The sequence below is a fragment of the Oncorhynchus gorbuscha genome, unplaced genomic scaffold, assembly GCF_021184085.1.
Source record: "Oncorhynchus gorbuscha isolate QuinsamMale2020 ecotype Even-year unplaced genomic scaffold, OgorEven_v1.0 Un_scaffold_2210, whole genome shotgun sequence".
Taxonomy (NCBI): domain Eukaryota; kingdom Metazoa; phylum Chordata; class Actinopteri; order Salmoniformes; family Salmonidae; genus Oncorhynchus; species Oncorhynchus gorbuscha.
In genome coordinates, this window is record NW_025746779.1 from 25,001 (window position 1) to 37,158 (window position 12,158).

Consider the following 12,158-nt stretch of genomic DNA (forward strand, 5'->3'; position numbering starts at 1 on the left):
ATAAAATAATAGTCAATAACGCCCGATGAAAGAACCAAAGGGAGTGACAGATACAGGGGGATGGTAATCAGGAATGTGTTGAGTCCAGGTGAGTCTCATGAGGCGCAGGTGCGCATAACGATGGTGACAGGTGTGCGTAGTAATGAGACAACTGTCGATAACGAGCGCCAGAGAGATGGAGCAGGAGTGACGGCCGTTGCTTCTTTCTGTACGGAACATTTATGGAATTGATTAATCCTGTCCCAAACTGGAACTATTGTAGGATTCTATCAATATGTCAATTTCTGGCTGTCAAATTATTAAAATAATGAATCACAATTAAATCAGAGTCAGATGATTTTCTGTAGTTAATGACCCGTGATTAATTAAAAAAAATCTTGAAATTGATTCAATTTGACTCTAATTCAAGATGTTGACAGGGAGCCCTTTATCTACTGACCCAGAGTCTGATGAGGCCCTTTATCTACTGACCCATTTTGACAATTCAGATGAGCCCCTTTCAGATGACCCTACTGACCCAGAGTCAGATGAGGCCCTTTATCTACTGACCCAGAGTCAGATGAGGCCCTTTATCTACTGACCCAGAGTCAGATGAGGCCCTTTATCTACTGACCCAGAGTCAGATGCCCTTTATCTACTGACCCAGAGTCAGATGAGGCCCTTTATCTACTGACCCAGAGTCAGATGAGGCCCTTTATCTACTGACCCAGAGTCAGATGAGGCCCTTTATCTACTGACCCAGAGTCAGATGAGGTCCTTTATCTACTGACCCAGAGTCAGATGAGGCCCTTTATCTACTGACCCAGAGTCAGATGAGGCCCTTTATCTACTGACCCAGAGTCAGATGACCCAGAGTCAGCCCTTTATCTACTGACCCAGAGTCAGATGAGGCCCTTTATCTACTGACCCAGAGTCAGATGACCTTTATCTACTGACCCAGAGTCAGATGAGGCCCTTTATCTACTGACCCAGAGTCAGATGAGGCCCTTTATCTACTGACCCAGAGTCAGATGAGGCCCTTTATCTACTGACCCAGAGTCAGATTCTTTATCTACTGACCCAGAGTCAGATGATTACTGACCCAGAGTCAGATGAGGCCCTTTATCTACTGACCCAGAGTCAGATGAGGCCCTTTATCTACTGACCCAGAGTCAGATCTTTATCTACTGACCCAGAGTCAGATGAGGCCCTTTATCTACTGACCCAGAGTCAGATGAGGCCCTTTATCTACTGACCCAGAGTCAGATGAGGCCCTTTATCTACTGACCCAGAGTCAGATGAGGTCCTTTATCTACTGACCCAGAGTCAGATGAGGCCCTTTATCTACTGACCCAGAGTCAGATGAGACTGACCCAGAGTCAGATGAGCCCTTTATCTACTGACCCAGAGTCAGATGAGGCCCTTTATCTACTGACCCAGAGTCAGATGAGGCCCTTTATCTACTGACCCAGAGTCAGATGAGGCCCTTTATCTACTGACCCAGAGTCAGATGAGGCCCTTTATCTACTGACCCAGAGTCAGATGAGGCCCTTTATCTACTGACCCAGAGTCTGCCTTCATGACCCAGACAGATGGGTAAAGAGCCCTTTATCTACATAAGTCAATGGTATCTACTGACCCAGAGCTCATCTCTGACCCAGACTCTTTTTTTTAGGCCCTTTTTATATTTCATTATTTCACCTTTTCATTATTTACTGACCTTCAGATGATTTATCTAACCAGTTAGGCCAGTTGAGAACAAGTTCTCATTTACAACTGATGACCTGGCCAAGATAAAGCAAAGCAGTGCGACACAAACAACAACAGAGTTACACATAAACAATCGTACAGTCAATAACACAATAGGAAAATTATGTAGATTAAATCCTCATTGCCAAAATCCCTTTATATTTCAAACACATTCCATTGAGTTGTAGGTATAACACTGTATATTTTAAATTATATGGGAAGAAAACACAAAATAAACTGTATAACAACAGATCAGACATAACAATGGAGCTCATGAAATTATTTCTTTATTTACAGCTGTTAGTTCTACCTGGCCAAGGCTGAGTGCGACACAAACAACAACAGAGATGGAGTGTTACAGTCAATAATCAATAGGAAAATTATTAGATTAAATCCTCAGCTGTTGAGTTCTAGGTATAACACTGTATATTTTAAATTAAGGCTGATCAGCCGGATATGAAATATCATTACAGCTGTTAGTTCTCAAGGCTGACCAGCCGGATGTGAAATATCATTGTTAGTTTCTCACCAGCCGGATGTGAAATATCATTACAGCTGTTAGTTCTGCCAAGGCTGACCAGCCGGATGATGAAATATCATTACAGCTGTTAGTTCGGATGTGAAATATAGCCATTAAGCTGGCTGACCAGCCGGATGTGAAATATCATTACAGCTGTTAGTTCTAGCCAAGGCTGACCAGCCGGATATGAAATATCATTACAGCTGTTAGTTCTAGCCAAGGCTGACCAGCCGGATGTGAAATATCATTACAGCTGTTAGTTCTAGCCAAGGCTGACCAGCCGGATGTGAAATATCATTACAGCTGTTAGTTCTAGCCAAGGCTGACCATTACAGCGGATGACCAGCCGGATGAAATATCATTACAGCTGTTAGTTCTAGCCAAGGCTGACCAAGGCTGACCGGATGTGAAATATCATTACAGCTGTTAGTTCTAGCCAAGGCTGACCAGCTGAAATATCATTACAGCTGTTCTAGCCAAGGCTGACCAGCCGGAGGCTGAGTTCAGCAAGGCTGGATATGAAATATCATTACAGCTGTTAGTTCTAGCCAAGGCTGACCAGCCGGATGTGAAATATCATTACAGCTGTTAGTTCTAGCCAAGGCTCACCAGCCGGAGAAATATCATTACAGCTAGACCAGGCTGACCAGCCGGATGTGAAATATCATTACAGCTGTTAGTTCTAGCCAAGGCTGACCAGCCGGATGTGAAATATCATTACAGCTGTTAGTTCTAGCCAAGGCTGACCAGCCGGATGTGAAATATCATTACAGCTGTTAGTTCTAGCCAAGGCTGACCAGCCGGATGTGAAATATCATTACAGCTGTTAGTTCTAGCCAAGGCTGACCAGCCGGATGTGAAATATCATTACAGCTGTTAGTTCTAGCCAAGGCTGACCAGCCGGATGTGAAATATCATCACAATTTCCAAATATTATTTTGACCTCATAGTGTGGAAGTATAATAAAAAAAAAACAGTCAAATCAGGGAGGGGGTGAGTATATATATATATATATTTACCTTTATTTAACTAGGCAAGTCAGTTATTAAGAACAAATTCCTATTTTCAATGACGGCCTAGGAACAGTGGGTTAACTGCCTGTTCAGGGGCAGAACGACAGATTTGTACCCAGTCAGCTCAGGGGTTTGAACTTGTAACCTAACCACTAGGCTACCCTGCCGCCCCGGTGATTGAGGTGGGTGGTTGGGAGGTTATTGAGGTGGGTGGACTGAGGTAGGGAGGAGAGGTAGGGAGAGTTGATGTAATTAAAAAAAAACTTTTAATTTTTAAAAACAAAAAAACAAACAAACATTTTTAACTGCACTGCCCCTTTAAATCTTCTGACCTGAGAACTACAACAAAGACAATAGCTAAGAGAACTACAACAAAGACAATAGCTAAGAGAACTACAACAAAGACAATAGCTAAGAGAACTACAACAAAGACAATAGCTAAGAGAACTACAACAAAGCCAATAGCTAAGAGAACTACAACAAAGACAATAGCTAAGAGAACTACAACAAAGACAATAGCTAAGAGAACTACAACAAAGACAATAGCTGAGAGAACTACAACAAAGACAATAGCTGAGAGAACTACAACAAAGACAATAGCTAAGAGAACTACAACAAAGACAATCGCTAAGAGAACTACAAAAAATACAATAGCTAAATGGAATGGAAGTTCTGTTCTGATTCAAATCAATGTGGGAAACTAGAGTTGGCAATCTAAACATTCTCATTTGATTAGTTAGTTAGCTAGCTAGCTAACATTAGCATAAATAGCTAGCTAACATTAGCATAAATATCTACCTAGCTAACATTAGCATGAATAGCTAGCTAACATTAGCATAAATAGCTAGCTAACATTACATGTTGAATGTAAACATGTGTGAACGTGTTTATAGTTGAACTTTCTGTAAGTTTTCCTTAAAACTGCCAACTGAGCTGCCCACTGAGCTGATACCAAGAGCACAGCAGAGCAAAGAGCATGTTGTGTGTTGCGCTCAAAACGGTCCCTGAGGTAACAAATACCTTTTAGATGAAAAAAAAAAAATGGAGATGCGATTAACTGCGGCCCCCTCAAAAAAAAAAAATGAAAACAATGTATGGTGATAAAATTATCTTTGCTAAAATTGAAGCGTTATTAACAAATGAACTTGGACAGGCCCTAAAGTATAAATAATCATTTATTTTTTAACCTTGGCTCCTACCAGGTGTGACGTTGGACACATCATCATGCATGGACCCTGGGATCCCGGTGAACGGCGTGCGGTACGGCCATGACCTGGCCATCGGGTCCACGGTGTCGTTCCAGTGTGACCAGGGATACCGGCTCAGTCATGAGGAACCGTTGGTCTGTGGGGAGAACCACTGGTGGAGCCATCCTCTGCCCACATGTGACGGTATGTTAGAACCACTGGTGGAGCCATCCTCTGCCCACATGTGACGGTATGTTAGCCTCTATAACAGGGGGATTTACAATCTGATCCCTACAAGGTCCGGACAACTGCTGCTTTTCTGTTATACCTAATCATTAATATCACCCACCTGGTGTAAGTCGTTCTGGATAAGAGCGTCTGCTAAATGACTTAAATGTAATGTAAATGTCCCAGGTCTAAATCAGGCCCTGATTAGAGGGGAATCACCCACCTTGTGTCCCAAGTCTAAATCAGTCCCTGATTAGAGGGGAATCACCCACCTGGTGTCCCAGGTCTAAATAAGTCCCTGACTAGAGGGGAATCACCCACCTGGTGTCCCAGGTCTAAATCAGGCCCTGATTAGAGGGGAATCACCCACCTGGTGTCCCAGGTCTAAATCAGGCCCTGACTAGAGGGGATTCACCCACCTGGTGTCCCAGGTCTAAATCAGGCCCTGATTAGAGGGGAATCACCCACCTGGTGTCCCAAGTCTAAATCAGTCCCTGATTAGAGGGGAATCACCCACCTGGTGTCCCAGGTCTAAATCAGTCCCGGATAAAAAACAGTGGAACTGGCTTCAAGGTCCAGATTGATGTGAGGGGGGCTATGTTATTTATAGTGATGGTATGTTACTAAATACATAATGAATCTTTATTTATCATCTCAATAATGCATAGCCTTGTCCACTGCCCACATATGATGCTGTGGTTTAGATTAATATATAATGTGTCATCTCAGTGAAGCTAGCCCGGTCTCATCTGGATGTGTCATCTCAGTGAAGCTAGCCTGGTCCCATCTGGATGTGTCATCTCAGTGAAGCTAGCCTGGGCCCATCTGGATGTATTATCTCAGTGAAGCTAGCCCGGTCTCATCTGGATGTGTCATCTTAATGAAGCTAGCCCGGTCTCATCTGGATGTGTCATCTTAATGAAGCTAGCCCGGTCTCATCTGGATGTGTCATCTTAATGAAGCTAGCCCGGTCTCATCTGGATGTGTCATCTCAGTGAAGCTAGCCCGGTCTCATCTGGATGTGTCATCTCAGTGAAGCTAGCCTGGTCCCATCTGGATGTGTCATCTCAGTGAAGCTAGCCCGGTCTCATCTGGATGTGTCATCTCAGTGAAGCTAGCCCGGTCTCATCTGGATGTGTCATCTCAGTGAAGCTAGCCCGGTCTCATCTGGATGTGTCACCTCAGTGAAGCTAGCCCGGTCTCATCTGGATGTGTCATCTCAGTGAAGCTAGCCCGGTCTCATCTGGATGTGTCATCTCAGTGAAGTTAGCCCGGTCTCATCCTGATGTGCTCCAGCCAACTCCTCTCTGCTGTGTTTGTTCCTTTGAATGCCAAACACGTAACCTTCTCTCCAGCTCGGCACGACAACCATATTCAGACCAATCTGCTGCACATACAGATCTGGGTGCAGGGTTTAAGGATATTTATACGGTTCACCCAACACCTACTGGGCAGGGATTCCATTTTAATGTCACATCCTAGCAGTATTCCCGATGATGCTATACCTGTGTCCTTGAATTAATAAACAATCCCTTTTGTTCCCGAAATGCACCATGGAACGTTTTAAATATTTCAGAGGCGTATTTGGTAGATCGTCCCAGTCACCACACCTGTACAGGGACGATGTACTGGAGAGAAAGTGTAGGAGGAGATTGGCAGGAGGTAGAGTCATAGGGCTTTGATGTACTAACACACGTTATACTGTATGATCTATAAGGCCCACTACACGTTACATCAAATTAATACATGATATAGAGACAGAGACTTCCTGTCACTCACCTCCTTACTGGGACAATATAATAGACATGGTTAGTTAGTAGAGTCTTCCTGTCACTCACCTCCTTACTGGGACATTATAATAGACATGGTTAGTTAGTAGAGTCTTCTAATCACTCACCTCTCTACTGGGACAATATAATAGACATGGTTAGTTAGTAGAGTCTTCTAATCACTCACCTCTCTACTGGGACAATATAATAGACATGGTTAGTTAGTAGAGTCTTCTAATCACTCACCTCTCTACTGGGACAATATAATAGACATGGTTAGTTAGTAGAGTCTTCCTGTCACTCACCTCTCTACTGGGACAATATAATAGACATGGTTAGTTAGTAGAGTTTAGAGGTTAGGATGGTAGGATGTTAGATGTTAGAGAGACAGTAGGGTAGATGTTAGGGAGACAGTAGGGTAGATGTTAGGGAGACAGTAGGGTAGATGTTAGGGAGACAGTAGGGTAGATGTTAGGGAGACAGTAGGGTAGATGTTGTTACTGAGGGTGAACACATGGAGACAGTAGGGTAGATGTTGTTACTGAGGGTGGACACAGGGAGACAGTAGGGTAGATGTTGCTACTGAGGGTGGACACATGGAGACAGTAGGGTAGATGTTAGGGAGACAGTAGGGTAGATGTTAGGGAGACAGTAGGGTAGATGTTAGGGAGACAGTAGGGTAGATGTTAGGGAGACAGTAGGGTAGATGTTAGGGAGCCAGTAGGGTAGATGTTAGGGAGACAGTAGGGTAGATGTTAGGGAGACAGTAGGGTAGATGTTAGGGAGACAGTAGGGTAGATGTTAGGGATACAGTAGGGTAGATGTTAGGGAGACAGTAGGGTAGATGTTAGGGAGACAGTAGGGTAGATGTTAGAGAGACAGTAGGGTAGATGTTGTTACTGAGGTTGAACACACATACTAGTGTACCAGTGGAGTCCATCTAATATCCCTCTACAGCTTCACATCAAGGCGTCCAACACAGTCCTCCTGTCTGAGACCAGGTGTGCCAGACTCAAACCCACAAGCCTTGCCAACTAACACTCGGCTCATGTCTTAGTAATGACTTCATGTACGTTTGGCTCATTAATTAAACATTTGATATCATTTTGGGAGGTAGGGTTTGATTTCTGTGCGGTTTGCCTGGAGAGACTCGGCAGTATGGCAAATGGCACCCTTATTCCCTTTCCTATAGTGCACTACTTTTGACCAGGACCCATAAAGGGTAGTGCACTTACCATTAGGGATCGAGCTGAGGTCTCTAAGGGTAGTGACTGCAGCTGTACAGCTCCAGGCATCGTTATCATCCTCCCCCCAAAATAACCTGCCTGGCATTCATTGGCATTCATTACTTAGAAAACATGTCCTCCAGCCACCAAGTTCAACTTCAAATATGTGTCTACATTTACATTTACATTACATTTAAGTCATTTAGCAGACGCTCTTATCCAGAGCGACTTACAAATTGGTGCATTCACCTTATGACATCCAGTGGAACAGTCACTTTACAATAGTGCATCTAAATCTTAAAGGGGGGGGGTGAGAGGGATTACTTATCCCTGGGGGGCATCTGCATAATATAATAATATATATATCTTTTTTAAATGGTCATATTTGCCAAGTATCGTCCTTTAAAGAACACATGACCTTTTACACTGATAATAATACAGTACCAGCCAGTAGAGAGCTGGTGGCTGGTCAACAACGGCTAATTCATGGGGATAAACTTTCAACAGGCTCTTGACATTGACACCGTGGCCCAGTCGCCATCGAGAGGGTGGACTTTATCTCATTAACTTTGCTGTGGTTAAGATAAAGATCGTATTGATGATGTCACTAAGGTAGACATTGCACAGGATCGTATTGATGATGTCACTAAGGTAGACATTGCACAGGATCGTATTGATGATGTCACTAAGGAAGACATTGCACAGGATCGTATTGATGAGACCAGCATGGTCAAATAATAATAAGGCAGAACAGTTGAAACTGGAGCAGCAGCACAGTCAGATGGACTGGGGACAGCAAGGAGCCATCATGTCAGGTAGTCCTGGGGCACGGTCCTAGGGCTCAGGTCCTCCGAGAGAGAGAAAGAAAGAGAGAATTAGAGAGAGCATATGTGGGGTGGCCAGTCCTCTTCTGGCTGTGCCAGGTGGAGATTATAACAGAACGTGGCCAAGATGTTCAAATGTTCATAAATGACCAGCATGGTTGAATAATAGTAAGGCAGAACAGTTGAAACTGGAGCAGGAGCATGGCCAGGTGGACTGGGGACAGCAAGGAGTCCTCATGTCAGGTAGTCCTGGGACATGGTCCTAGGGCCCAGGCCAGTTGAAACTGGAGCAGCAGCATGGCCAGGTGGACTGGGGACAGCAAGGAGTCATCATGTCAGGTAGTCCTGGGGCATGGTTCTAGGGCTCAGGTCCTCCGAGAGAGAGAAAGAAAGAGAGAAGGAGAGAATTAGAGAACGCACACTTAGATTTACACAGGACACCGAATAGGACAGGAGAAGTACTCCAGATAAACAAACTGACCCTAGCCCCCGACACATAAACTACTGCAGCATAAATACTGGAGGCTGAGACAGGAGGGTCAGGAGACACTGTGGCCCCATCCGAGGACACCCCGGACAGGGCCAAACAGGAAGGATATAACCCCACCCACTTTGCCAAAAGCACAGCCCCCACACCACTAGAGGAAATCTTCAACCACCAACTTACCATCCTGAGACAAGGCCGAGTATAGCCCACAAAGATCTCCGACACGGTACAACCCAAGGGGTGGGGGAACCCAGACAGGCCGACCACAACAGTGAATCAACCCACCCAGGTGACGCATCCCCCCAGGGACGGCACGAGAGAGCCCCAGCAAGCCAGTGACTCAGCCCCCGTAACAGGGTTAGAGGCAGAGAATCCCAGTGGAAAACGGGGAACCGGCCAGGCAGAGACAGCAAGGGCGGTTCGTTGCTCCAGAGCCTTTCCGTTCACCTTCCCACTCCTGGGCCAGACTACACTCAATCATATGACCCACTGAAGAGATGAGTCTTCAGTAAAGACTTAAAGGTTGAGACCGAGTTTGCGTCTCTGACATGGGTAGGCAGACCGTTCCATAAAAATGGAGCTCTATAGGAGAAAGCCCTGCCTCCAGCTGTTTGCTTAGAAATTCTAGGGACAATTAGGAGGCCTGCGTCTTGTGACCGTAGCGTACGTATAGGTATGTACGGCAGGACCATATCAGAGAGGTAGGTAGGAGCAAGCCCATGTAATGCTTTGTAGGTTAGCAGTAAAACCTTGAAATCAGCCCTTGCTTTGACAGGAAGCCAGTGTAGAGAGGCTAGCACTGGAGTAATATGATCAAATTTTTGGTTCTAGTCAGGATTCTAGCAGCCGTATTTAGCACTAACTGAAGTTTATTTAGTGCTTTATCCGGGTAGCCGGAAAATAGAGCATTGCAGTAGTCTAACCTAGAAGTGACAAAAGCATGGATTAATTTTTCTGCATCATTTTTGGACAGAAAGTTTCTGATTTTTGCAATGTTACGTAGATGGAAAAAAGCTGTCCTCGAAATGGTCTTGATATGTTCTTCAAAGAGAGATCAGGGTCCAGAGTAACGCGAGGTCCTTCACAGTTTTATTTGAGGCGACTGTACAACCATTAAGATTAATTGTCAGATTCAACAGAAGATCTCTTTGTTTCTTGGGACCTAGAACAAGCATCTCTGTTTTGTCCGAGTTTAATAGTAGAAAGTTTGCAGCCATCCACTTCCTTATGTCTGAAACACATGCTTCTAGCGAGGGCAATTTTGGTGCTTCACCATGTTTCATTGAAATGTACAGCTGTGTGTCATCCGCATAGCAGTGAAAGTTTACATTATGTTTTCGAATAACATCCCCAAGAGGTAAAATATATAGTGAAAACAATAGTGGTCCTAAAACAGAACCTTGACATTGCACAGGATCGTATTGATGATGTCACTAAGGAAGACATTGCACAGGATCGTATTGATGATGTCACTAAGGAAGACATTGCACAGGATCGTATTGATGATGTCACTAAGGAAGACATGCACAGGATCATATTGATGATGTCACTAAGGAAGACATGCACATGATCATATTGATGATGTCACTAAGGAAGACATGCAAAATGTGTAGCACATGATCATATTTTGTCACTAGGAAGACATGCAAAATTAGCTCATTTTGTAGAGCATGTTGCTCACAAAACCAAGGGTTGCTGGTTTGATTCCTGTTGACCAACCATACAAAAGTGGGTTTGATTCCTGTTGACTAACCATACAAAAGTGGGTTTGATTCCGGTTGACCAGCCATACAAAAGTGGGTTTGATTCCTGTTGACCAACCATACAAAAGTGGATTTGATTCCTGTTGACCAACCATACAAAAGTGGGTTTGATTCCTGTTGACCAGCCATACAAAAGTGGGTTTGATTCCTGTTGACCAGCCATACAAAAGTGGGTTTGATTCCGGTTGACCAGCCATACAAAAGTGGATTTGATTCCTGTTGACTAACCATACAAAAGTGGGTTTGATTCTAGTTGACCAGCCATACAAAAATGGGTTTGATTCCGGTTGACCAGCCATACAAAAGTGGGTTTGATTCTAGTTGACCAGCCATACAAAAGTGGGTTTGATTCTTGTTGACCAACCATACAAAAGTGGGTTTGATTCTTGTTGACCAACCATACAAAAGTGGGTTTGATTCCGGTTGACCAGCCATACAAAAGTGGATTTGATTCCTGTTGACCAACCATACAAAAGTGGGTTTGATTCCTGTTGACTAACCATACAAAAGTGGATTTGATTCTTGTTGACCAACCATACAAAAGTGGGTTTGATTCCGGTTGACCAGCCATACAAAAGTGGATTTGATTCCTGTTGACCAACCATACAAAAGTGGGTTTGATTCTAGTTGACCAACCATACAAAAGTGGATTTGATTCTTGTTGACCAACCATACAAAAAAAATGTTGGATAAAAGTGTTTGATTCCTAGATTGACCAACCATACAAAAGTGGATTTGATTCCTGATTGACCAACCATACAAAAGTGGGTTTGATTCCTGTTGACCAGCCATAGCAAGTGTATTAGCATCAGGCTTTGATTCCTGTTGACCAGCCATACATTGGGTTTGATTCAGTTGACTAGCATACAAAAGCATTTGATTAGCATCAGGTTGACCATTGACCATACAAAATTGGGTTTGATTCATTGACCAGCCATACGTGGGTTGACGTGAGTTGACCAGCGGTATCATTCTGTCTTGATATCCAGAACTCTACCCCATACAAAAGTGGGTTTGATTCGGTTGACGGACCATACAAAAGTGGGTTTGATTATGTTGACCAACCATACAAAAGTGGGTTTGATTCAAATTGACCAGCCAGAACAAAAGTGGATTTGATTCCTGTTGACCAACCATAAAAATGGGTTTTTTATTTATTTAACCAGGCAAAAGTCAATTTGATTCTTGTTGACCAACCATACAAAAGTGGGTTTGATTCTGTGTTGACCAGCCATACAAAAGTGGATTTGATTCAGCTCTTGACCAACCATACAAAAGTGGGTTTGATTCTGTTGACCAACCATACAAAAGTGGATTTGATTCTGTTTGACAGAACCATTCAAAAAAGATGTTTAAAAGTCCTCTTTCATTACATGAAATCCCAGTTGTAACATTTGATAGCATTAAATTGCA

General features: G+C 43.8%; 1 protein-coding gene across 1 annotated transcript in view; it reads left to right on the forward strand.

The window, feature by feature from the left end:
- Window positions 1-12,158, forward strand: part of LOC124025277 (CUB and sushi domain-containing protein 3-like) — a gene marked incomplete at both ends in the record, with an annotated part of 85,691 nt that overhangs the window by 24,115 nt on the left and 49,418 nt on the right. The window contains one exon of the mRNA XM_046338832.1: window positions 4,464-4,652. Within this exon, the coding sequence (XP_046194788.1) occupies window positions 4,464-4,652 (189 nt within the window). The remainder of the gene's footprint in view (window positions 1-4,463; window positions 4,653-12,158) is intronic.